General features: G+C 35.9%; 1 protein-coding gene across 2 annotated transcripts in view; it reads left to right on the top strand.

Moving 5' to 3' along the window:
• The window catches only part of LOC144434517 (neural-cadherin-like), a 52,138-nt gene extending 25,206 nt beyond the window's left edge, over positions 1–26,932 (top strand). For both annotated transcript variants that reach the window (XM_078122978.1, XM_078122979.1), the window contains 18 exons: positions 1,888–2,118; positions 3,123–3,364; positions 4,355–4,593; positions 5,297–5,460; positions 6,391–6,648; positions 7,629–7,814; positions 10,939–11,048; positions 11,722–12,117; positions 12,783–13,048; positions 13,309–13,648; positions 14,467–14,582; positions 15,226–15,545; positions 15,976–16,151; positions 16,957–17,236; positions 18,215–18,389; positions 22,591–22,721; positions 23,300–23,563; positions 24,048–26,932. In XM_078122978.1, the coding sequence (XP_077979104.1) occupies positions 1,888–2,118; positions 3,123–3,364; positions 4,355–4,593; positions 5,297–5,460; positions 6,391–6,648; positions 7,629–7,814; positions 10,939–11,048; positions 11,722–12,117; positions 12,783–13,048; positions 13,309–13,648; positions 14,467–14,582; positions 15,226–15,545; positions 15,976–16,151; positions 16,957–17,236; positions 18,215–18,389; positions 22,591–22,721; positions 23,300–23,563; positions 24,048–24,292 (4,139 nt within the window). In that variant the 3' untranslated portion in view covers positions 24,293–26,932. The remainder of the gene's footprint in view (positions 1–1,887; positions 2,119–3,122; positions 3,365–4,354; positions 4,594–5,296; positions 5,461–6,390; positions 6,649–7,628; positions 7,815–10,938; positions 11,049–11,721; positions 12,118–12,782; positions 13,049–13,308; positions 13,649–14,466; positions 14,583–15,225; positions 15,546–15,975; positions 16,152–16,956; positions 17,237–18,214; positions 18,390–22,590; positions 22,722–23,299; positions 23,564–24,047) is intronic.
• The last annotated feature ends 832 nt before the right edge of the window (positions 26,933–27,764 follow it).

Here is a 27,764-nt window from a genome sequence, read left to right on the forward strand (position 1 = left end):
TAATTGTTTGGAGTATGTATGTCGAAGATCTTGAATAGTAGGCAGAAATATTATACAAGGTTATATTGATTTACTAAAATAAGTAGCCTGGAATCCGTGCGGATTGGGATTTAGGCTATAAAAGTGCAAATGTGTAGTTGATAAAATGAAAAAAATAAAAATGTGTGGTTATTTGTTTTTAATGGATAAGTGGCTTATATCTACTCTACAACATTGATACAATTAATTAATTTATCTAATACATTCAACTCATTGCTACAAAATATTGAGATATAGAACTGCTGATCAATGGAATGATCTCATACACTTGCACCTTGAGACCTGATTTGATATAACCTCAAAGTACTGTATACATCAACATACGTGTGTGTATCGGTATTTATATTCTTGTCAAACACTCGCCTACTTTAAAGGCTTAGTTTAGGATTACTATTTAGGCATGAAAAAAAAGTTTTCTGTCAGAGCTATGGAAAAGTTGGTCTGGAACAAAAGAAATAATTATATGTAATTCACTGAAAGATAACACTAATCCAAGAACTTGGAAATCAATCCCTGGCCTTTAATTTAAAAAAACAAACCCAACAACCGAAGAACTCACTGACCCTTGTAGGGTCCATGATGGAATATACTTGGTAGTTAGTAATTCTGACAGTCACGTAATATTACCTACATATACCTATTAGTATTTACAGGTTATGTCCACTTTTATTGCACTTACTATGTAATACTGCAGAAGATTTCTTTTTTATGTATATTGCTGGAGTCAAAGACTACGAGATATTGTAATACACTGTAATGCTATTTTGAAATGACAGTGTAATTGGTGAATTCTCAGTATAATATCTTTTAGGTTTTTTCTACATAATCGTGTATTAAACCACACATTTTTTACAACACCGTCCAAGAATGGACGAAATAACATTTGAAAAACGTTATCCAGGTGAAATTTTCACCTTGTGCCTTTAACTGGAAATTTATATCTGGATTGAGTTAGATAAAATAATGGAAAATGATTTTCCTGAAATCAATTTTTGTTTTACCATTTTACAATAGCTGGGTTCTATTAGCCAAATAACCAACTGTTGCTATGTGTAGTTAAAAAAAACCCAGATACATTGTTGACATCAAACAGAATATTATTCAGTTCACAATTGTATATATTTGGTGCAAAAAAAGTATAGTGCCTCTAAATAATTAGTGTAGTTAAGACCAAAAAACGAAGAAGAATTGTTTCTGGTCAGGACATTTTGTCTAAAGTGGTGCGACAACATGAATTTAAAAAAAAATTTTTTTTTTTTTAATTCTCAACAAACCTGTCACTCAGTCTACTATTTATGGCAGTTACTGTTCGTTTTATTTCGTACTTTAGAGCAAATGTGTATGAGATGTGGGGGCGCAGATGTAATTTGCATGATTGACTCTGCAGTTGTCTTCACTGAAGTAGGGAGGGTTATTTTTGTGTTTCCCCATGGAACTGCAGACTGCATGGGCTGAACAAACAGGCACAAAAACAAAAAGATACCGACACAGGGGTATTTAAGTGATGCACGTGTGGACCAGAAACAATTCTTTTTTTTTTGGGGGGGGGGGGGGGGGGGGCTAAAATCATGATTATTTTTAAGTATAAACATAACACATTTGTATGATTTCACTCAAAAACTGTTTATCCTATAATAGTTTTTGGAACAGGAAAATCTGTGAACTCGTAATTCTTTATTCCCCAGAAACTTTCAAGTTGAGCTTGTAGCGAATAAAAAGTATGTATAACTTTGCTGCTGTCAGGTTATATTTCTACACAATATTAACTTAATTGTACCTAAATTATGATCCTGTAAGATATATATCATAAATGTCTGTGCCTGATGAATTGAAAACTTTATTTTTCAGGTCAAAGTGTGATGACATTGGTTGCCCAGGACCGAGATGATCCCAATGTTGGTGGCAATGCCCGTGTAACATATTCCATTATTAAGAATGCTTATAATGCAGAGTCACAAGAAATTTTTGACATCGGCTATGACAATGCTTTGGTCACAACTAAAGTTGGGAATCTAGACAGAGAACTTGTAGCCTTGTATTACATAACTGTGAAAGCAGTGGATGGTGGCGGCCTTTCAGGTAATGTTGAATCAATCGTGGGAAAATCGTGTAGCTATAGACAAAACTTTTATGTAGTAAAATATTGTATGTCATGTCATGTATTCCAGTTGTTAGAGAGGTAAAAGATTTCAAAGTTTGGCCACTAGGAGTGCTGTTTACAAATTGTTTTGAGGCCAGAAGTGAGTGACAGAATAGTTGGGTAGCATGCAGACAGCAGACCAAATTCTAGCCCTTGCTTTGCAATCCCTATATACAAGCAAAATGGTTAGAATTTAGGTAACCAGAGTATAGTGTTTTAAATGGACTATCTCTACAGATGCACAAGATGATTTGAATCGATGACATGCCCAAAACACTCTAGTCTTTAGAAATGTGTAACTTGTAATTACAGAACCTGTGTTATCTTGCAGGATAATAAGTGTAGCGAATGATTGTACAAAACTCATTGATGTGTTTTTCTATACTTCTAAATCAGTTTAATAATAGTTTCTAACTAAGGTAATTAATTAGTCTTGTACTAAGTTGTAGTATAAGACTTTCGATCTGTAATTTGGGGTTGCCACATAAAGCTTAAAGGTGATAAATATACATCTGTTAGGTTAGCGCCCTCAGTGTCAACCTCCAGTCGCTTTTCAAGTAAAGCAGAATAGTCCGAGGGGTCCAACAGCAGTAGTCTAGTAAATAATTTACCTTGTGTATTTCAGCTAAACCAATCTTCAGATGTTATTGTATAAGGTTCAATGACATACACTCTCATGATATATCATATCAATTGATTTGGAACCATGGCGTTATGCCCATCCATAAGATAGCAATGAAACTGTACATGTAGAAGTTTACACTGGCTGGCATGTATCATTGTTTGCAAAGTCTGGCAGTGATATTTGGACAAAACAGTATGAATTTTTAATCTACAGTTAACAAATGAACTGTTTTTATATTTAACATTGAATACCTTCAACTTACTTTCAGTTCACCCTGCATCAATATTAATATCTCCTTTCTGTTTTCTCTTTGTAAAGGCACTGTTACAGCTACCATATATGTGGATGATGTAAATGACAACCCTCCGACCTTTTTCGATGCCAAATACTCTGTAAGCATTTCTGAAGCACTTGAGGTGAATGAACTTGTGTACACTTTGGATGCTCATGATCCCGATCAAGGCGAAAACACATATAGATTTACAAGTGGAAACACTGGCAACAAATTTAGGATTGAACTCGGCAACAGAAACAAATTTGGTCTCGTCAGACTGAATGAGGTAAGATTTTTATCTTGAGTCTTCTGTTTATAATGTGCCTATAGAAATAAGATCTATATAAACATATTATTCTGCATTCAATTATTTGCCAAATACCGTTCCATATCTTGCTGCGAGAGGTTATATTTCCAGTGATAATGGAGAGCCGGAGGCTTAGCCCTTATACCGGAAAAAATGACCAAGTAGCAAGATTTGGAACAGTATTTGGCAAATAACATACTTATACCGTCACCTACTACTACGAATTCATTTTTGAATGTCTAAAAGTGCTGTTTTATTTCAAAATAAAATCACATCAGCGTTATACGTTTGAGCGTAGTATCACATACCTCTCCGATGACTGTAATGTGGTTGTTTACATCTCAGCCTTAACATTATAATCCAATCACTGAGTGCGCGTTTACTCAGTAGTATGACATAATGTTTACGATTTGCATATCATAACCTTCAGCTGAAAAATGAGTGCGTCGTTGTTTCGTATACTGTATTCCATTAACTGTACAGAAATGTTCGTGATATGCTTTGCACCCTCTGTGGTGGTAATTTGGATATAGGAATTCATGTTCATGTCGTGTGATGACCATGCATTCGCCGTCACTGGACTTTTGCCGTTCTGTGTAGAATTTTTGACGATTTTCCCGTGACATGAAACGGACAGTTCAAAGACTTACAATGTATACAACGGTGATGTTTTGTACGGTTGACAATAAATTTGACATTTGAAATGCTGTGTATAGATGGGTTTATAGTTGTCTGCCAGGATTGTTTACAAGGAGATGTGCAGTAATCACATGATACATCAAGCAAAGATATGGCTGTTGGTGAAAAATATGGCTGCATATCTGCAGGGCTCTCGATAAATCAGAATGTGAGGTTGGTGACAGGTGACGTATAATGTTAATTTATCATAGATGTACGTGGGTGTAGTAAATTGACAGTCCAAGTCTACATCAGGTATGGCAACTTGATTGTGTTTCTTTGTATTTACAGCAAGTGGACTATGAAGATACAACACAACAAAAGTTTAACCTGATAGTGGAAGTATCTGATGGTGTTAACACTGCCAGTACTGAGTTAGAAGTCCTAGTACAGGATGCTAATGATGAGATTCCTGTCTTTGGACGTCGTTCATATGAAATGACAGTACCAGAGGATCATGATGTTTGGACACGACTTCTTGATGTCCTTGCCAATGATGCCGATATATCCCGAGATTTCGGGGAAATTGAGTAAGTTAATGATTTATCCAGTGTTGCTGCCTGCCTTTTGAAAGAGTGGGACATAGTGTCCCGAGAGTCCCCAAGACTTTCATTTTTCTGGGCCATCATACATTTTTTTGGGACATTATAAAAAAAGAGCGCCAGTGGCATTGTAGCACAACTGTACAGTTTTTACAAATATTTACCCACATGCTGATCCATGCTAGATATTTGCTGAATGATTATGCAATTGCCTTTCCAACCCTGTTGTTATCTATGCAATATGTGCGATCATTTGGCTGTTACTATAGGTGTGGTCATGTTGCTAAACATATTTGCATACAATTTTGGTGTGGGTCATCTATGACCCGTATGTAACGAGTGCTCACAAAAGGAATGAACGATAGTAAATGTAACAGCTAAAAAGAAATCATGGTGTACACTACATCGGATTTTAATCAGATTGACATTAATCTAAACTTAGGCAGAATTAAGCAATGTATGAGAATTACAAGGCAACTGGCAGAACAAGGTTTGAAAAGTCATGAGCATATGGATATATGTGTGTGTGTAGGCTGAGCGTATGGATATATGTGTGTGTGTAGGCTGAGCGTATGGATATATGTGTGTGTGTGTAGGCTGTTTGAGTTCAACCATAGATTTAAGGGCAGACTTTCCAGTGTTTATAGATACATGTCATTTAACCAATATATCATTGCTGTCACACATACAGGTACCGAATTCAAAGAGGTCCAGAAGATGCCAAGTATTTCACTGTTGGGGCTACAAATGGAACTGTGATGCCAATATTGGCTTTAGACAGAGAAGGGTTTGAGGATCCATTCCAATATCGAGAGGAATATGTTTTTGCAATTCTAGCAGAAGACAATCCATCAGGTACTGTGTGACAACTTTAATCATGACATTCGCAAGATATGTGAAGTTTACACTCTGTAACAATAAAAACATGAGAATGCATGTAGAACAGTATGCACCCATTTTAGATGACACAATCACACATGCTAGGGAGTATATCTAAGCCTTTTCATAATCTAATCCTAACTCCCTACATAGACCCCACACCAACTTTATCCCATGTTTTATGAGAAGTAGGAAAGTCTCGCAAGAGTTATCGCGTGACTTACATGGTATTGTGAGATTTTCATGGCGACTGAACATCTAAGTTTACCATTATCAGTAAAGGGGTGATCATATGCAAATGAACATTGTTTCAAAGGAAATACCAAAGTTGTTTATCCTGTTAGTGGAGGGTCTATGCTCCCTAGCTTGAATACAACGTGTGTATCTATCTAATTAAACAATCATATCATAGTCTTGCTGGAACTTGACATCCTGTGGAGATTCTTATTTTGTTTATTGCGATATTGATTGTATCTGTACATTGCGTGGAAATTGAAGACTTGTTTGGGATAATGTTTATTTGTGATATCTGCTTGATCAAAGTTTGAATTTTTACCAACTTTGGAAGTTGACTTTATCCTATTTTTTTAATGTAGTGTTTGTTGACATTGCTTTGTCTGATCAATTAAACCATGCACAAGTCAGGTTCAACGAAAAATATGGAATACATACTCTGGTTGTTTTCCGTCATGACAACACACATCTATGTCACGACAATGCACGTCTACGTCATGAGTCATGACCTAAGTATATCATTGACTTGTAGTGACAAAGACCCCTTAGGTCACTCGTATTTCCCTTGGCTGAATGAATAAAAATATTGGGGAATAACATCTAATTGTATCATGTAATAATTATTAAATATAATAATCATGTAACCTATCTGTCATATTTCTTTTTTGTCAGGGGAAACTTTCGAAGTGCACAACACAGCCACAACAACTTTCACTCTCACGATTACCGATGTCAATGATAATGCACCCGAGTTTCTTCCTGGATATGATCTAACAGTGGATGAGAACACAAAACCAGTCGTCTACATTGGTGAAGTCACCATTATTGACCGTGATGACAATTCTGTCAATGGTCCGCCATTTAGTTTTGAAGTCGTTAATGATGATAACATTCTTGACTTGTTTGCAGTTGAATCAGTGGATAATAATCGTAAGTGTCGTTCCTTCATTGCCAACTTTTAATAGGCCACTATATTGGCCATCTAGCAGCCATTTTGTTTGCGAATCTTCCCTGTCCAAAGCCATAAGTCAGACATGCATGAACAGATCTCATTCAAAGTTGCTATTAGAACAGTGTTATATGACATACATGTGCATATTTATTATTGTCGTGATATGATTCAATATGGCTGCCTGGCAGCCATTTTGTTTGCGAATATTCCATGTCCAAAGCTTAGACTCAGACATGCTTGAACAGATCTCATTCAAAGTTGGTATTAGCACAGTGTTCTATGACATACATGTGCATATCCATTTTCGTCATGATACAATCCGATATGGCTGCCTGGCAGCCATTTTGTAAGTTGTCTGGTGCGTATTAAATGCCATGCCAGATGAAGCCTACCTCATTTCAGCTGTAAGTTGTCTGAGGGTGTGTATTAAATGCCATGCCAGATGAAGCTTACCTCATTTTAGCTGTAATTATTTATTATTTTGCCACTTTACAATCTGCCCCCCCCCCCCCCCCCAATTTCTACAAACTCCTTTAGCGTAGGGTTAAATACTGTAGCTGACATTGTGAACATATTCATAATGAAAACAAATGAAACAGCTATATAACACTAGATTAAAGAATACTTTGGCGAAGTCAATGGTTTAGAATGTGTAGTGAAAAGGCCAATAGGGGCAGTGGTTTTACTTGTAGAGTGTGACCACTTGGATTGTGAGGCCACAGTCAAGCCAACCATGTTGCATTGTGGGTAATGTATCAATTCATCCCGTTGATAAATGTGAATCAATCAATATATTTAAAAAATCTAACTGTCACATTCCGTGTATGCTGGATGTGGCTCTTTTTTTGTAAATTATAACTTGTATAGTTTGATAAATCCACATAAGACCCCTTAATACAAAGTAATGTAGCGTAAACATAACAAGTAACCACAACTAATCTTCCTCTTTTTTTTACAGAAATGCTTGAAGTTTCTGCCAAGAAAGAATTTGACCGCGAGGAGTTTGCCTTTTACTACATCCCTGTAAAGTTATCGGATACACTTGGTTTATCAGCAACACGGACATTGACTGTTAAAATCGGGGATTTAAATGATAATGCTCCAGAACCTGCAACAAAAACAATCAATGTGTACAGTTATAAAGGTAAGAACAACAACAGTTAGGTTTAGATACAGTTTTGGCGAACTTTGACAACTTTGTAAGTTCATGTTACCCTATTGAATATCATACAAAAGTTATCCAAATATGGTTGAAATCGAAAGAAAGAAAAAATATTTTCTTCACATTTTCCTTTTTTTTTCCTTTTTTTATTTTTTCATTTATTTATTTATTTTATTTATTTATTTATTTATTTATATATTTATTTATTTATGTATTTATTTTTATTTTTATTTTTTGCAATCACAGCAATGCTTAAGAATATAGTGTCCTGTGGACTGAGCAATGGGCCTTCTCTTGCAAAGTTGCCGAGAGGACCCTTTTCTCGATCTCTCATTCTGTGGTTTCTTGTACAATTTACAGTGATTTTAGAGGTGTCCATAGTGTCAAATTTGTTTGTGTTAACTGTCTAAACATGAAAACAGAACACACTACATGTTAATATTACTATGCAATCATGTATCAGATACCAGAATGGCCTTGTAACCATCACCAGTTTGAAATACAGACAAGTAACCTGACAACCTTTTGCTATTTTCTCTGTCCCTTACATGCATATTTAGGTACAAGCTCAGGAGGTATGGAATCAAAGCTATTGTGTACATTTGTATGCTTGTTTTTGTGCGTTCATGTTTATGTTACAGTAACCATGTCGACCAATCTCAAAATGATGACCTCTGTAACTTGACATTTCAAGTCAAGACTGAAATTGTACAGTGTACATACATTTTTTGTTATCAAGTACAAATTATGATTTACGTCAAGTAAAAAATTGTACATCAATAACATGTAAACTTTGTAGATACAGAAAATGGTAAACATCAAATTGCTGCATTGTGTGGTTCACAAAATTTCCAACAGATTTGGTTTTAAATTTCAATTAAAAAAAATATTGATATTTAGGAATTATATTTGTAGTTTTATATTGTACAAAATATGTGTTACTGTTTTATATCATATGGAAAGTTACAGAGGATGTCAGTACAGATCAAGATTTACTTTCTGACTTGGCTCGTAATAGACTACTAGTCATAGTGCATTGGGTTAGCTTAGTTAGTGCATTATGTTAAACACTGTGCTGGCAATGCCTTGCCAGCATATACTAGCAACTTGAAGGGTTAATACCTCTACCAGTCCAGTGTTAACATAAAGCTAGTGCAGTGCTAACACCAGGCTGGCACTAATGCCTCACCAGCTTGTGTTTGCAACTGGAAAGGTTAATTACTGCCTCTAGCCCCATACAATATATTGCCACCATGTATAGCAAATCAGAAAGATGATCTTGAACTGTACTCTTATGTTCTTTACTTATCAGCTAACACTTGTCATGTCATGTGTTTTGTGTCATTTCCCGGTTCCATACTATTCAATGCACCAGATGTCACTTATGGGGTAACATTTTGACAGGGTCAGAGGTCATTTTGTGTACACTTGATACTTGATAGTTTTATCAATATATTCGAGTTGACTGGAAAAACAATATCAGATGCAATGGCAAATCAAAACGAACATGTAAATGGTATGACCAATCAAAATGTACATGTAAATGCTATGGCCAATCAAAATGCACATGTTGATAATATGACCAATCAAAATGTACATGTAAATGATATGACCTATCAAAATGTATCTCAGAGTTGTACATGCAGGATTCCCCCTTATTGACTCTTTACACTCTGTAGTAAAGGGCAGGTGTAAGGTACTCAGTGGAACTGTGAAATGGTGATTTTTGGTTCTAAAAATACAATTGAGTTTTCTTTTCTCATATTAACAAATTTTTGCTCCTTTTCTGCACAGTTTTGTGTATCCCAAACTATCATGGTTGAAGGGAATCCATTATTCCTTTGTAGCAGTTTTGTGTTGTTGTTGTTGTCGTTGATTTTCTAACAACCTACGGGCGAAATTTAATTTTCTTATATTAACACCATTATATTATTGAAGCACTGCACATTGACTATTATATCGTATTACTAGTGACTTGTTTCTGTAAATAAAAGGTGGCGTGGAAACAAACAGAGATAAAGTGACCATATCAGAAATGATTTTATCAGTCTAATCATTATGTTGGGTACTATTAGTTCTTCATTTGATCTTGTATCACTTCGATCATCCTGTGTATTACATGGGTTCATTTTTTTTTATCGCTGTCACCTGTGCTTATACACCTGACAAAAGCAGCCATTCAAGCCCTGTTCTGAATCTCATAATATATGTATCTAGACTGCAAGATACAACTCTGTCCTCATTGCCCGTGAAAGGGGTTGACACGATGTGTGAGGGCGCCCTCACCAGCATGCGCTATAAAAGGAATTGACCGATGTGTGAGGGCGCTCCAACATCGCATGCCTTAATACACAGCTGACCATGTCTCCAGAGTTGAATTACTAGCTTATCAAGAGCTTATCTAGTAAAGAGTGACATAACTGAATTAAACGGACTATTTTTATCTGTTTGTATTATTAATCACTTTCAACAATATGCCTTTGAAAGATGTCATTTGAATAACTATTTTACTCGGTTCATTATATATATTTGGAATGGGATTTGAATGCTATCTTTCAAATATCATATGAATGATTAAAACTGAATCATAAAAATGTAATCTGATGAACAATTCAAGCATAAAGAGATGGAGGTAATGAGATCAATTGAACGACTAATGGACCCAACTGCATGAAATTTGACATATATCGACTTGTGCGATATAATTGACTTGAAGAATAGGCAATCAATTAGTACTATGGAATTCCAACTTCAATTATCAACAGTTTGTATAGCAAGATTCGAGATATTATTTATAGTAAAAGTTGTTGCATCTATGACTTACTGCTGCATTGTATTGTTGAAATGAGGAATTTTGTAATTACTGGATGAAGTGCGAATTGTCTTGTTCATCATTAACAGAGTCAAGTGTTGTTTTTCTCTCAATACATTAATGTCGTGGCGTAATACTCTAAACTGTTTACTCTGTGTGTACTCAATGAGACAATATCTATGATATTTAATATTTCACTCTGTGTACACATACTAAATTACTAAGACGATATCCATGATACTTCACTCTGTGTACACATACTAAATTATGGAGATGATATCCATGACATTTCAGGTGAACTTCCAAGGAGTGCAATCGGAGAAGTATATGCTGAAGATGCTGATGAGGTAAAAGGAGATGTCATCAAGTATACAGTAGTTGGCACTGCACCTTCACAGTTTTCGGTAAGGATAATATTTCATATGTTATTTAACTCAACTTTAATATTTCTGTGTAATTTCCTAATATTTGATGTTTTAACTTTTGAAAATCTTACACATTTCGATTTAGATGGGATTAAGGACAGGTTCGTAAAGTTCATAAAATCATTTTCATACAGCCTTCAGTGATTGGTTTAGACCATGTCACACGCTATGAACTAGTGACCTATAGTGACCTCAATTTGCATATTCAGGGCAGTATTCATTTCTATTTTCCCTAGGGCACTATTACCTTAGGACAAGACTATAGTTCCACCAGTGATTTGCTTTCACTCTGGAAAGAATACATGCCTGGGAATGTAATGTGTTATAAAACACATATTGCCTTGCCATATTTGGGCACTAGTCGACATCATATTACCCCTCATCATTTTATGTAGCAAAAATTTTCCTCTGCTATCAGACTCAGGGAAATAATTACTGCATGACAGCCTCTGAGGTAGTAGGCTTCTACTAGTGCCCTCAGAGCCAGGTAACAAGAGTATAAATAGTGTATTATGTTTGAACTACTTGAGAAATTTTTTTTGTCGGTGCTCTTCATTTATCTGGAATTATATGGACATATGACATTGTGTGTATTTCCTGTGTAAAACAACATCACTTGGTGGATATTTCATGAACTTGTTTTTTTTTACAGGTTGAGAAAGATACTGGCACCATTTACATTGAAGCGAACGCTAAGGAAGGAGAGTATGATTTTAAAGTTGAAGTCCATGAGGAGCCATGGGATCCTGTCATTTCTACAGTTATTGTTATAGTCAAAGAAATTCCAGAAGAGGCAGTCTTCAGTTCTGGATCAGTTCGACTGAAAGTATCAGCAGAAAACTTTATATCAGGCAATCCTAGCATGAAGGACAAATTTCATGACGTTCTCGTTGACGTTCTTGGGGCTAAAAAAGAAAATATTGATATCTTCAGTGTTATAAATGTGGTAGATGAAGACAACATGTGTGATGTACGCTGGTCAGCTCATGGATCTCCATATTATAGACCAGAGAAGATGAACACAGATGTATTACTGAATAAAGATCTTGTAAGTACTTTAAAGGGAAAGTTATAACTTTCAGTTCTCCCCAGTTACAAAAAAAGTTATCTTAAAAGGGGAATGCCACTCCATGAAGTAAGGGGATTTTCATTACCTGTCAGTTCTTGAGTGTTATTTCATGATTTCACATCATATAATGTTCACTTGGTTGCCAAGAAACATTTAAACTCTTTTCCTCCACTATTGTTTATTGTGATCACCTCTATTTTTCACCTCTATTTTTCACTTTTATTGTTCATAGTGGAACACCATTGCATCATGGGTCTTAGTAGATATGATTATTCATATTATGCATACTGACTATTAAAAATATTATCTGAAGGATGAAAGCTGTACGGAGTCATGAATGTTTAGTGTGCATCTAATGAATTGACCCATCAGGCATGGTGTATCACTGAAAGAACAACAGAGGTGAAAATGAGTTTCAATTTGGTGTTTCTTGTGTTTCTTGGCAACCAAGCGAAAATTATGTGGTGCGAAATCATGAAATGTCCCAAAGTTTATGAAAATACCTATATTTCCAGAAATTGGTTCCTCTTTGAATATGAGATGTTTCATGTTCAAAAATGTATGCTGAGGCATTTTCTTCTTTCTACATACATCTGATGAATACCTTTTTTTTTGGGTTAATATGGATGTAATTCAATTCACAGATTGAGAGCAGACTTGGTGTCAAGTTTGGTATGGTGCCAATTGACATGTGTCTAGATGAAGGTATTTGCGAGTCATCTTGTACGAATTACTTCACTGCCATCACAGACCCAACTGTTGTTGATGCAGGTGAAGACACCTTTGTGTCTGTGACAACAATCCAAACAGCTCAGTGTGTGTGTGGTGCCAAGGAAACAGTGAGAGGACCTTGTGCATCTAATCCATGCTTGAATGGTGGTACATGCATTGATACTCCATCAGGATATGTGTAAGTTGTTCTATTCATCATCTACTTTATTTAATATGGATTGGTTAAAGTGACATATACTATCTACCAGTTGCATAAAGCTGTGCCAATATACACCTGGAACATTTTTTTAAAAACTATTTCATGTTCGTTGACAAACATTTAGTGTTACTAATGTTAGATCTGTGTTACACATTAAAACTAAACCAAAAGTTGCATTTTGTTAGTTGATAAATTCTTGAAATATGTTTTGATATCATGTTACGATTATTGATTTACAGTTGTGAGTGTGATCACCAGTTTGAAGGTCCTAACTGTGAGGATACAGGTCGTGGCTTTAAATCTGGCTATGCCTGGTACCAATCATTATCACAGTGTTTAGAAACACGTACTAGTATTGAGTTCCTGACAGCCAATGCAAATGGTGTTCTCCTGTATAATGGTCCTTTGGTGGCATCAGACCTAAATGCCCCTGAAGACTACATTGCTATTGAATTAGTGCAGGGTAAACCAATACTCTACATAAACTTAGGATCAGGAACAAAAGTTGTGCCTATACCCAATTCTCCAGCATTGAACGATGAAAAGTGGCATACACTTGAAGTTGTAAGAGAAGGACAAGTAAGTTCTACAATCTACTGTTTTGTCTTGGTCAAACTTTACTTCCACCAGAATAGATTGTTGTCCTTGTATCTATGTACAAGTGTCACCTGACTTTGTTTCATAGACACGTCAAAATTGTGAACAAGCACATAGTCAGAAATCTTTGGAAAGTGCCTTGGGGACAAAATACCCAGAAAGTTCTTAAGTTCGCTCCAACTTTTACCATACAAATATTTGTTCCTGATCCATTGGAACAATTTTTAAGATTTAGGGCAATCACTGTCTTGTTTAGGAAATCCAAATCACTAACTTTCCCCATAAAGTTAACACAGTATTTGGCGGCCATATTGGATCCACGGCCATATTGGATTCTATGGCCATATTAGATTAAAAAATGACTAAATTTTGATATCATCTTGAACTCTATTTGAAAAATTTGTATGGTGAGCCCAGATTTTTTTAAATTGATTTTAACTGAGGAGTTTTCTTGAACAAAGTAACAGTAGAAATTGAAAGAGTTTATTTGAAACTTGAAAGGTGTATTCTATGTTAAAACAAGTAACACTTTTGCCTCAGTAGGGCAACCAACCAACCCATCGTAATTGCCTTTTACAGGTATTCTTTTCATACCAGTGAATATAACTGTACAGCAAAAAGTTTGGTTAAATTTAAAAAAAAAAATATTTCTTCACAAGTGTAAAAATTATGCCTTCAACAAACTGCAGGCAATATATAGTTCAAACACCATGTCAATGCTGTGTGTGATTTTTTAGTAGCAACTCACCTTACAAGTTTGATTTTGTTAAAAATAAAAGTTACTTACATTTGCCTTACAGGAAGTGACGTTCATTGTTGATCACTGTAAGAATGCTGACAGATCTACATCAGAGAGTAATCCAGATGAATCAAACTGTAAAAGTGCAAAAGACACCACCACCCCAGGCACAAATAGGTATGGACATATAGAAACACAGAATTGAAACTTTTTTAAACCTCTATTGTTTTTTCAGTGGAACTAAATAGCGTCATGTGTCTCAGCAGATATGATTTTTTTATCATTAGATGCACACTGAATATTCATGACTATTCATGTGAAGGAAGTAAGCTCTTAGGAGTCATGAATATTCAGTGTATATCTAATAAATAATCATGTCAGTTCAGACCCATGATGCAATGGTGTTCCATAGAAAGAAGAATCAAGGTGAAAAAGAGTTTCACTTTGGTGTTTTTTTTGGCAACCGAGCGAAAATTCTGTGATGTGAAATCATGACACACCACTGACCAGAAACCATAGTTATGAAATATTTCCTGAAGTGGAATTCCCCTTGAAGTTTTATTGTTTGCGTTGGACTGCAATCATATACATGTAATAGTCAGTGTGTTTGTTTAAGGTTTTAGAACTCCAGTAATAGAGGATAGAAATTTGGTAAAATTTGCACCGATATCTATACATTATCGAATAATTTTAATGGGGCACACCCACCTAGGAAATACATCAAGATTTTACCTCTGTGCCACCCTTGACAAAAAATGGTGTCAGTATTTTGTGCTTCCATGATAAAATCCATTACATATCTTCACCTCTTCGGTTACAGATTTCTGAATGTCAACACACCATTACAACTTGGAGGTATAGATGAAGTTGATTTTACGTACCCAACTGACTTTAGATATACTGAAGCAAATGGCTTCAATGGATGTATCAGAAATGTCATTCAAGATAGCAAAATCTATGACTTGGCAACTCCAGGCAGAGAGAAGAACAGTGACCCAGGCTGTCCAAGAACTGACGAATTTTGTTATGATAATAATGGTGAATATGTTTGTAAGAATGGTGTATGTTTAGGTTTACTTGATGTGGAAGATTTTGTTTGTATCTGTGATCCTGGATATGCTGGTGAAACATGTGACCAAGGTGAGTTGATTGAATTAATTACACTATGACAATATACACATACACATGTATACAACTCAAGATCATAATTTAGAAATAATCTATTTCCCATTTAAGGTGTTGATATTTTTCAAACCACTTAAGGTGTTGATAATTTATAACCACTTTCACTACAACTGTTCAGTTATTGAAAGACTCCTATCTATAACCTGTATATACCTAATCTATAGCTGCTAGACCCTTGGAGAATTCTGGTAACTCAACCCGACTACCCGTTGCATAGCACCAAAGGAAATGTCGAGGGTGTGCACCAGCGGTACTGTCATCCTCGGTTTTTATTTATCAACCTCCCAAGCACAGATCTGAGGTCTGATGTCAAGACTATAATATCACGTACATTACACCTTATAATCTCAATGTATTACTAACTTCTTTGTGGTTTGATTTTCAGAACTCAAGGGTTATGACTTTGGAGATAATAGTTATGTAGAATATGATCTGCATTCAAGTCTTGTTGCAGATGTATATGCATCTGATTATCAAATCATAGTTGAAACAAAAAGTGATGAATCTGAACTTATTTGGCATATTGAAAATGACCTTGGCTCAAGATACATCACGATAAAGGTAAATAGTTATTGATTGTAATTGTCTATTTCTATGTTAATCGAAAAATAACAATGCAATGAAAAGTATACTACATTCAGTATATACCACTCCAGTAATTACTTGCATTGGTGTGTGCGTGCGTACACACATCTGCAGTGTTTTTTGCTGCACTGTCACCTCACATCACTTGAGAGAGTATGACTGCAGAGAACACCATAATACCAGAGTACATCACTGGAGTACTCGCATCATCATCAGATTGTGTTATACTATTTGATGTATAGTTATCTATATATTTAGTCTCCAGGGGGCAAGATTCACAGGTTTGCATCTAGAGACACCATTCAAATTTAGACGATAACATTACCATATTACACACCAGTTGTGGGGGGGGGGGGGAGCTGGCTGGCTATGTCAAGTAAATGACGGCTTGTTCATCAGTAAAATTAGACTCAAATTTAGTTGAGAAAATTGTGTAGTCACACGAGAAATAGTGCATGCAGAAACTGATATTAAATTAAATACATAATATAAAACTGTTCTTCCAATCTGTAATGGCTGTACATCTGATGAGAAGAAACTAATATTGCAGAGACCATGTGAAAAACAACTGAACATATTACTGCCTGAACTAGACACTCACACATGGGGGGGGGGGGGGATCTACCTACCCCCACCAATTCTAAAATTGAGCATAATCGGAACCACACAATATTTTTTTTTTTTACGCCTAAACATACCGTACATATAAAAACACATTTATAGAATCTGGTTGTTCCGTTTATTTGACTGTGGATTTTCTATTTTTGTTCTTTATATTTAGACTGAAGAAGGCATTGTCACAGCCACCTACAATCTTGGGGATGCTGGACGTGTGTATGAACTGAAGCTGAAAAATTACACAATAAATGATGGAAACTATCACATTGTACGTCTCCAACGTTATGGTAATTATTTCAAGTTGGAGGTTGATGGAGGTGGTGGTACAAGGACTGTAGAAGATACACAGGGTACATACAGAGAATTCCAACCTGATCCTAAATCATTGCTGATCGGTGGTATAATGGATACCGATTCAAACACAGTGACTGATGACTTTCAAGGTGAGTGCAAATTAACCCTCTTTCATTTTAACCAGGGAGGGGGAGGGGGAGGGGGGGGCACTAGTACATTTGTGGCTGTGTGTATGCATGTGTGCACCCCATATCTCTGGCATGCATCAACTGATTTCAACCAAACCTGGCACAATGGTGACATACTATGTGAGATGCATATGCATGTCAAATTGTTTTAGGACTAAATCAAATAATAACTTTGCCATACAACATACCAGTTTGGGGCTATGTCCTCTATGAAGGCTTGTTTTTAGTGATTCAAATTAGAATGCACACATTTCTACATATATGGTACCCGTAATAACATTTTACCTCATGATAAGAGGGTTAAAATTAATAGAACGAAAATGGGTCACTTATTTTCATGTATGCCTATAGTAATGCATGTGTAGTGGCAGGGGTGAACAAATCATTTTGTGAACTGGTGGTCCCCGGACCAGTGCCTTAAAAAAATCCAGTGGTCCTGCTGAAAGAATTAGTGGTCCCAGGTCCCGCTAATGTGAAACATTAAATCTTAGCTATGAATCTGTATATTCAGACGACTTTTTAACATAGGTATTAACAGTAAGGTACTGATCCGACAGACCAGACAAGGTAAAATTTGCGTGGTCTGCCCAAAAAAATTGCTAGTCCCAGGACCAGTGGATTTGTTCACCCCTAACTAAGTGCATGGAGAGGATGCCAATGTTTTGACCAGAAATCGACTGTTTGTTATTATTTTTACAATGCACTTAGATGGTAAAATTATATTTCAGGTAACAATAATGAAAATGTTGTGCTAAAAAAAAAGTAAAATCATTCAACACAGAACCATGCAGTTCTAGTCATGCTATGTTCAGAAATGTTCAGTTAAGTTTTAGTGTTGTCTCCAGAGGAGGCGGATTCTCCACTCCCTTCTGTAAATGTTACATAGTGATACATGCAACTCTGTAGAACTCTATTGATATATTTGAATTCAATTTACAGGCTGTATGAAAGACGCTCGTTTGAGTAACTATTACATAGGTTTTGATGGTGAAACAGAAGACGGACGTTCAGTAGCGATATCAAAAGTAGTCACGGAAGGCTGTAACCTTTGTGTGGGAAATCCTTGTTCAGCGCCGTTTATATGTGTGATGACAGCGAGTTACTACTACTGTCAGTAAGTACCACGCTTAGGATGTCAACAGTTTTATATCAGATATCATAGGTACCTGGGTACACTAGCCTCTTCACTGCACTGTTGAGGTGCATCATGAGCTGGTCATACCTCCCACCCCTTGTATCAACAGCTTGTCCTAAGAATAGTTCTAAAGCTGGTAATTGTGAATTGAAAACAGTCGCCCAATAGCCTGATTGATCACAGTGTGCAGTGCCCACTACCATGACAACTATAGTCAGACTATTATATTTAAATTAGTTATTATGTAAATGAGCACGCATTGCTGAGATGATCACAGGAATTCTCATCAAACGATTATATTAGTGTAGTAATTCACATTTGATTATGTTAAAGGTGATTCAAAATGCTCACATTCACTATCGCTAATTTGCTAGACTACATGTTTGTGAAATGCATTCTGGTTTTAAAACTTTTCAAAAGCGTCTACAAACACCTTAAAATGACCTTTTTTCAGTCACTTCCCTTCGGATTTACTTCGAGAGTTTTCGGGTATTTCCGGTCCCACCTAGACCACGGGATTTTATGACGTCATAGAGAGACATGGTTAGCACGTAGCCTATGACGAGCGTAGTCAACAGGTGAATAAAACTCAACAGCATTGTGAAAAAATACATTGCTGGTGGTTGTAATAGACATCAGTAAACAAAAACTACACTCTACATGTCTTATTAACCAACATTTACCGATATTTACTCACACTTTCTCACTAATTGGCAGTGTCTGTGGGTATAAATGCTAAAATATTATCTCCCCATATTATGGCAAAATAAATCAAAACGGCTAGACTAGATATATATAAACACTTGTATTGTCGCGTGCTTCACATTCATTGACTTTTATTTATCTGATTTTTTATTATTTGCGGACAAGAGCATTACGATACCGTCGTGACGTTTGACGGCATCCCGGGCCAAGGACGGCATATTTTAGCCGAATCGTACTCGCGTCGCCTTTTGAACAGTGCATTTAACAACAAAGTAAACATATTTCATCTCGAATAAATATACTAGCTATTAGAATACCAATGGGAAACTTCAAGAAGGCGTCTCGGGACATCAATCTGATTAAAATCCGATGTGGTGAAAGCGGCTAGATGTCCTTATTTACCTCTATTCATCGTGTTGTGACGTTTGTTTTGTTCAGAGTGATCGCCGCAGGCGTTCGCCTAGGAAAAAAAATCACGTAAAAGACGCAATATCGATGGAATAAAGGTAAATACAGGAAAACCAGCCTATCTAACATCAGATTTTAATCAGATTGATCGGGACATGTGCCACAATATATTTGTTGGTCCCATAATACACTAATTGATTCGATTTGCTCCCAGCATATGGAAGTACGCTCCGAGTCATTGCATCATGTAAATGGAACTGTGACCGACCTAATTTTTTTGTCCATATATAAAATGAGACTGACCTGTAAATTTTTCACAGTTTTCGTTGTGGTCTTGTATTGTCACATGTTTGGCTTGTGAACACAAGTTTACATCTATTATTGTCTAGGGCGTAATACTCTAGTCCGAGTCTGAAACCCTTATAAAACCTAAGAAACTCGCATTCGGACAGAACAGAAGTAGGTCTCATCGACTTGTTGGGGACTCGAATTATTGCTTGTTTTTATCACGGTATACAGGTGATTATTATATATCGGTAGAGGGGTAGTGTTGTCAAGTTTTGTGCAGTCACCGCGGCCGCGGCAGTAAGCTTATACTAGGATAGTTCCGCCGATCAAAGCTGAAGCAGTGTATGTACAATGTACGTATGGAATCGGGAGAGCACAGCGCACATTCGTGTCGGGTTAAATTTATCCACGTGTTGATGTAATCCATATTTATCAATCAGATATATTGTAAAATTCTTCAAGTCGTACAGAAATAACGTCTCTAACTTCAAAACAAACCCTGAGAAACTGGACCGGACGTGGCTAGCCAAGTATCTAGTTGCAGGCTTTCTTTCATAACCATGTGCTGGGGTCACGACCTTGATTGCCGACGTCAATATTGTCCAATCATATTTAATATCATGAACACATCGCGATATTTGATTTGTTGGTTTCCTAAACTGTATACTTCGAATACCATGATTCGTTACAGAATTCTTCTAATGAATATTAAATAGGCCGCTTGTTGCATTAAATTAAGTGATATCGCAACAAGGGAAACCATACAAGTTTTCTTCCAGACGAGTTACAAAAGTCATGTAAATGACAACACTAAACTCACGAAATTTCCTCAATTCTTTACAATCTAATAGCTAGTATATTTATTCAAGATAAATATGTTTACTTTTTTGCTAAATGCGCCGTTCAAAAGGCGACATCAGTGAGTATAGTCGAGTATAGTGGGCTATAATATGCTGTCGACGCCATGCCTGTCGAAGATATTGTAATGCTTCTCCTCGGCAAATAATAAAACAAAATCAGATAAATAAATTGAAACACGGGAGCGACATTACAAGTGTTTATGTATATCTACACTGTAGTCTAGCCGTTTTGATTTATTTTGCCATAATATGGGGAGATAATATTTTAGCATTTATACCCACAGACACTGCCAATTAGTGAGAAAGTGTGAGTAAATATCGGTAAATGTTGGTTAATAAGACATGTAGAGTGTAGTTTTTGTTTACTGATGTCTATTACAACCACCAGCAATGTATTTTTTCACAATGCTGTTGAGTTTTATTCACCTGTTGACTACGCTCGTCATAGGCTACGTGCTAACCATGTCTCTCTATGACGTCATAAAATCCCGTGGTCTAGGTGGGACCGGAAATACCCGAAAACTCTCGAAGTAAATCCGAAGGGAAGTGACTGAAAAAAGGTCATTTTAAGGTGTTTGCAGACGCTTTTGAAAAGTTTTAAAACCAGAATGCATTTCACAAACATGTAGTCTAGCAAATTAGCGATAGTGAATGTGAGCATTTTGAATCACCTTTAAAGTTTAACATACAAATGTTTGATAATGACTTTTGGAGGTGTAGTTACCTGAACCAGTTTAAACTATTCTCAAGAATAAACTGTTGATACAACAAGGGCTAGGGAGGTGTGGCCACCTAATGATGTATCTCAATAGCACAGTGAACAGGCTATAGTTTACGCATGATGAGAAATCTTGAATTTCAGAGCACCATGTGTGATTCATTTTAATTTCTGTTCAATCTAGACTGTAAGATATGCCATGTTGCTCTCCATCCTCAATGGGTTGGCCGATACATGGCGGCACCCTGACCCGCATACCTTGCATGCAGGCTGTTTTGGCCATGTATCATTTGCCTGCATTCGCTGTCATATTTCTTCCTTAAAATTCATACATGTAGAAGGAACAACGTAACTGCCATGCATGCATGCATGCAAGCAAGCATGTGTGCACGTGAAAGTACCGCCACCTTAAATTTTGAAACTATCCTGATATGAGTTTTGTAGCAAAATTTCCTAAATTGCATCTGAATTCTAAAGTCAAATTTCCTCACCCCTGTCCATAGTTCTATCAACAAGAATCATCAAATCCTTATTCTTTGTGTATAGTTAAAGGCCATGAATAGCTTCACTGCAAGGGCATACATCTACATGGTTATAATCTTATTTTGACATGTTAAACAGAAAAATTATGCCTTGTGGATGAACTGTGAATGACATGTATGATGTAGTCTGCTTCTTTGTTCTCTCCCAGCACAATTATTATGAGAACAATGTATTTCAAATCCTTTAACCATATCCTTTCTCTTGCACATAATTTCCCAGTTTGCAGCACAAAAATGAAGCACCATGCTCCCCTTCATATTGATAAAACTCACTTCTTTCTCTCTTGTGTCTATCTCACTTTTTATATTGTGCTTTTGTCCTGTCTTTTCCCTCACCTACTATTGTAATATCTAGTTGTCTACCTGGGTTACTCCATGTTGGGAATGACTGTGTTCTTCCAGCTGTTGATGTTCCTGAAGGGTATGTAAAAAAAAAGATGACAAAATGAAAGCAATGTCTCTTATCACTTCCGCTTCACCTATATGAATTTCACTTTTATTCCTGCCAAGTATTTGTGTAACTGCCAACACTATCTCACTTGAGCTCACAGTAGTGCACACTGGTGGTATTCACTGATCATTTTTTCCACAGTACCAATCTCCAGGAGTGACAATAACTTGTGGATTATTGGGTAACATATTCTTTCAAATTGTTTCAGATGTCCTGATGGGTTGATCCTGAAAAATGGTGCATGTGTACCAGGAGGCATTGTCCGCCCTCAAGTTGGAGCAGCAGGCATTAGTCTGGAAGCACTCATTGCAATCTTGATCTGCATAGGTGTTTTACTTTGTGAGTATAACCCTTCTTTCTGTAGTCAACTCGCAGTGGACATGAGCCTGTCTCAAACACTGTGACAAACTCATCAAAGCTGACTATTTTCAACATCCAATGTGGGAAGGTTGTCACTTTTTAGAAATCAGTTTAGCTCAAGAATCTCTTCTATTTGGCAGTAAAAGGCCTGATGTTAACATTGGGCAAGCCTGATGTTAGCCTTGGGTTGGTACAGCCATTAAAAGCCTCACTTCAGTTTAGGATTAAAATCTATGTGTGATAATTGTTTGTTGGCAGAGCTGAGCTATACAAGAATTTGGTCCAGAACAAAAGAAATTATCCTATGTAAGCCTTGCTATGATAAGAGTATTACGATGACCCGGGATTGGAATATCGCCCTTTAACCCTTCCCATTGATTTTGAGCTGTTAGTGCCAGTCAAATGTTAGCACTGAGCATGCCCAATGCTTAGCCCAATTATAAAGTAAATCTTGATCTGTACTGTCTTTGCTTCATGATTACATATACAATCAACGAAACTATACTCAGTGTTCTGTATTATCATAATTTATTGATTCGCCTTGTGTTTTCCTACAGTGTTGACCTTAGCCTTTGTGGTGTACAGACTCCATAGAAAGAGGGAAAAACCAGGCTTGGCATTTGGCGTTGAACCTGATGATGACCTGCACGAGAACATCGTTGTCTACGATGATGAAGGTGGTGGTGAGGAAGACTATGATGCCTATGATATCAACACATTGCGAAAACCTGTTGAGGAAAGCCCTATTGTTCCTGTGAATAGGGAACCCGTGGAAGAAAAACCCCGGCGTAAGGCACGCCCAATGCTGCCACCAGGAGCTGGTAAGTGTCCTAAACACAGTCAAGTAAAATAACATTTAATTCAGGCTATCCAAGCCATGGTTGCATTTGTTATATACTCCCGTGACAAAGTAGATGTTATTGTTAGTGACATCCATTTTGGAGTTGCATAGTTCAAGTTGAAATGGAAGATTAATTATATTTTCTGAAACAGCTGTACAATGATAGCTCATGTTGTTTAGTATGCCAACAAAGCACGTGTCAGAAATATTTTTCTGTGACACAAAATGTACAATGGTTATATTTGCTTTTCAAAACACAAAAGTCTACAAGAACTAGTCTACAAAGGAAAAAAATCAATAACTTTATACTGTTTGATGTCACCATAGGTTATTTCTGCATCTACGAAAGTTTCAACAAAAATGCGCAAAATGTTTTTAAATGCCATAACATGTCTCTTGTTATAGATATTTTGATGTGATATTTTAGTTTCTAAAATTAGACTTGATTTGCTTTGCCCACACAGAGCTACCAGATATTGGAGATTTCTTGGACAAGAGACAGAATGACGCTGATGATGACCCCGATGTACCACCTTATGATACACTGCGTATGTATGACTATGAAGGTGAAGGGTCAACAGCTGGAAGCTTGAGTTCCCTCAACAGCAGCAGTTCTGGAGAGTCTGAGCAGAACTATGATTACTTGAAGGATTTGGGCCCACAATTCAAGAAACTGGCAGATATGTATGGTGGAGAGGATGAAGATTAAAAAAAAAAAAAACTTGAACAAGTGAACTTTTGGGGAAACAAGTTTAATGTCATTTTGGCAATAACTCAAATTTTGAAGCAAGAGATAACTGCTTACTGAAAGTGCAGAATAAAGTAAAAGTGTGAAAATTAAAAGTTTCCAAGATTACAAGATAGAAGTGGCAAACAAAATATCCGGAAGACTTAAAGACACAGAGATATAAATGTAAGGAAGATGTATAGCAATGTCTTTTACTAGTAAAATATTGTCAAGTTGAAATTTGTCATAAAAAGACAACTGTTTATATGTACAATAAAAATCCAAATTCAAAATTCAAAACACATATGACAAATACAAGATCTGTGACAAAGAGTGTTATGGGTATATTTTAGAAGGGTTCAGTAAACTTTGGAAAGGAATGAACACTATTTTTGTAATTTTTCCCTATCGCTAGCTGCAAGACAGCATATAGTACTATTTAGACTTATTGACAGTCAGTTTTCACATAATCATTCTGAAAAAAAGTTTTTTTGTATATTAGTACACTACAATGTCCAAGGGCATTGTGCCACATCTTTCTACAAACGTGCGTGTCATTACATTCAAATAAGTGTGTCAAAAAATTTAAAAACTGCCTTTTTGCCCAGCGTATAGGTGTTCAACAAAATTTACGTTACTTTCATTTGAATTATGAGGTGTTTTTGTAGTAAATTACATTCGCAAGTGTAAGTTTTATTTCGGTTAGTTTTATAGCACTGAATTTTTCATGTCATTTTTGATCAAAAAGCCAGTTATTTATGCATGTCAGTTAGATTGAAAGCTGATATTTCATCTTGTTAACGACACATTTAATAATAGCAATAAACAATTATAAGGTAGGTGTAGTGCAGCTGATTAGCCTTTCCAGCAAAAATCATACCTAGTCTAGAATTTCTATACAATGATGTCAGAGTAGTTTGTTTCATTCAAATGAAGTTTTTTTTTTGTACCGAGAGCACAATTTATATGTAAAAGTTTGGTATTACAGATTTGGTACACACACTACACAAGATCATTTTTTTAAAGTATTAAATTGGTTCTTTATTCACAGATAATGCACCATTCAACTGATACAGATTCAGAGGATTGAATTGCATGTTTATGCATAGTAATTACACTATTATGCATATTAATTACATGGTTATACATATTAATTGTGTAGATATGCATATAGATTGTATTATTATGCATACTAATTGCATGATCTTGCATATTAAATGTGTAGTTATGCATATTGATTGTATGATTATGCATATTGATTGTATTATTATGCATACTAATTACATGATCATGCATATTAAATGTGTAGTTATGCATATTGATTGTATGATTATGCACATTAATTACATGATCTTGCATATTAAATGTGTAGTTATGCATATTGATTGTATGATTATGCATATTGATTGTATTATTATGCATACTAATTGCATGATCTTGCATATTAAATGTGTAGTTATGCATATTGATTGTATGATTATGCATATAGATTGTATTATTATGCATACTAATTACATGATCATGCATATTAAATGTGTAGTTATGCATATTGATTGTATGATTATGCACATTAATTACATGGTCATGCATATTAATTACATGGTTATACATATTAATTGTGTAGATATGCATATTGATTGTATTATTATGCATACTAATTACATGATCATGCATATTAAATGTGTAGTTATGCATATTGATTGTATGATTATGCACATTAATTACATGGTCATGCATATTAATTACATGGTTATGCATATTCATTGCATGGTCATGCATATTAATTACACATGTTAATATGTTGTGAATTAACTGATCTGATCAACCAGCCCCCTTAGTGTCAACCATTACAACTTGAAAAGTGTTATCCTGCTTTGTGAGGGCGTAGAGGTGGTACCACCATAACGTTGTCAGATCACATCATTGCAGTATCATCATTCAGTAATTCAAAACCTTCTGTAAAGCACACACACACACACACACACCAGGTACACAAGAGTATTCTAACCAGTTTTCAGTCATCTTTTCCCCACAATTTTCTAATTATGCATGATATTTCATCAAATTTAAAAAGTGAAAAAGAACTAATTTTGGGTTTTTTGTTTCCATTAAAAATGACAAAAATTGACCCCTCTGGAGTCAATAGAAATTCCATCTGTGCATGGTCAGTTGAATTTAGTTTAGATATATTGATATCAGATTTATATAATACACATTTCATATTTCGTATTAATTTTTGTTTGTGTTTATTTCGATGGCTTGTCAAATTTATCAGACAGCCATGTATGACGTGCTCATGCCGATCCACATTTATTAAATGTTGTACAGTTTTATGTCAATCTCTATATTAATTATGAAATAATATGGTCTCATATTTCTATTATATCATGGTACTAAGGTTAGAAACCAGGGAGTAAAACTTAATGGTTTTTGTGTTTGGGTGTTGACAACAATGTAAAAGCAACGATTGGCACATACTGATCATGTGATAGTTATACACATCAATTTGACTACTCTGTCATTCTCTCTCTCTCTCTGTCTGTCACTTTTTACAACAGTATCTGTTTAGTGATATTTCTGAGGATTTTAATAAAAATTACTTTATGAATAAATCTAGTTTGTTGACTTGTTTGTGCCTCGTATGTAAGGTTTATATTAAAGGAGAATTAATACCAATGACGTCACTGTCAGTGTTTATGAGTACGAGTATGTCAATAGTAACAAATATTTCTGAGTTAGCGCCACTCCCCCAGCGTTCCTGCATCATGCAAGTGAAATGACTTCTTTGAAATATGACTGTGGAAAGCAAGCTATCAGCTAACTTATAGCCGTAAGTAAAACTATTGTTTCAACATATAAGCTGTCGCAGGACGTTGATGTAATGATACTCGCAGTAGGGCTGTGTTTGCGATTGAGCCACAAAATAAATTGTGGTTCCGATTACGCTCAACTTTAGAGTAGGTGGGGTAGGTAGATTTTTTGGAGGTTCTCCAGTATTTGTTTTTATAGCCTTCAGGATCTTCCAGTTTACGGTTTGGATTTCAAATGTTCAACCGTCTTGAATTACAAGGTGATTATGTCTGCATATTACCACGGTAGTATCCTCACTTGTGAAATCTACCACGTCGAACAATATAGTTTGAAGGTTTTGTCCAACTTAGTTATCTGAAAGCTGGCTTTCCACAGTCGTAAGGTCTTTCGCACTCATAATTACTTTACCAATTTCTGTGCGGAGTGTAGAAAAAGTTGGAAATAAAACATATAGTGAAAGATCGGTGAACATGATCTGTTTACTCTAGTAATGTTGTTTCCATCAATCACCAATGACGTACATCATTTTCAGAAATTAAAGCAAATCAAAGTGTGTTGACCATAGTATAATCATGGTAAATGTTAGGTTTATAGACTGACGTTTATAGCATCATATGCCGCGCGACTTTGGTTACACACACAC

The sequence above is a fragment of the Glandiceps talaboti genome, chromosome 4 (genome assembly GCF_964340395.1).
Source record: "Glandiceps talaboti chromosome 4, keGlaTala1.1, whole genome shotgun sequence".
NCBI lineage: Eukaryota > Metazoa > Hemichordata > Enteropneusta > Spengelidae > Glandiceps > Glandiceps talaboti.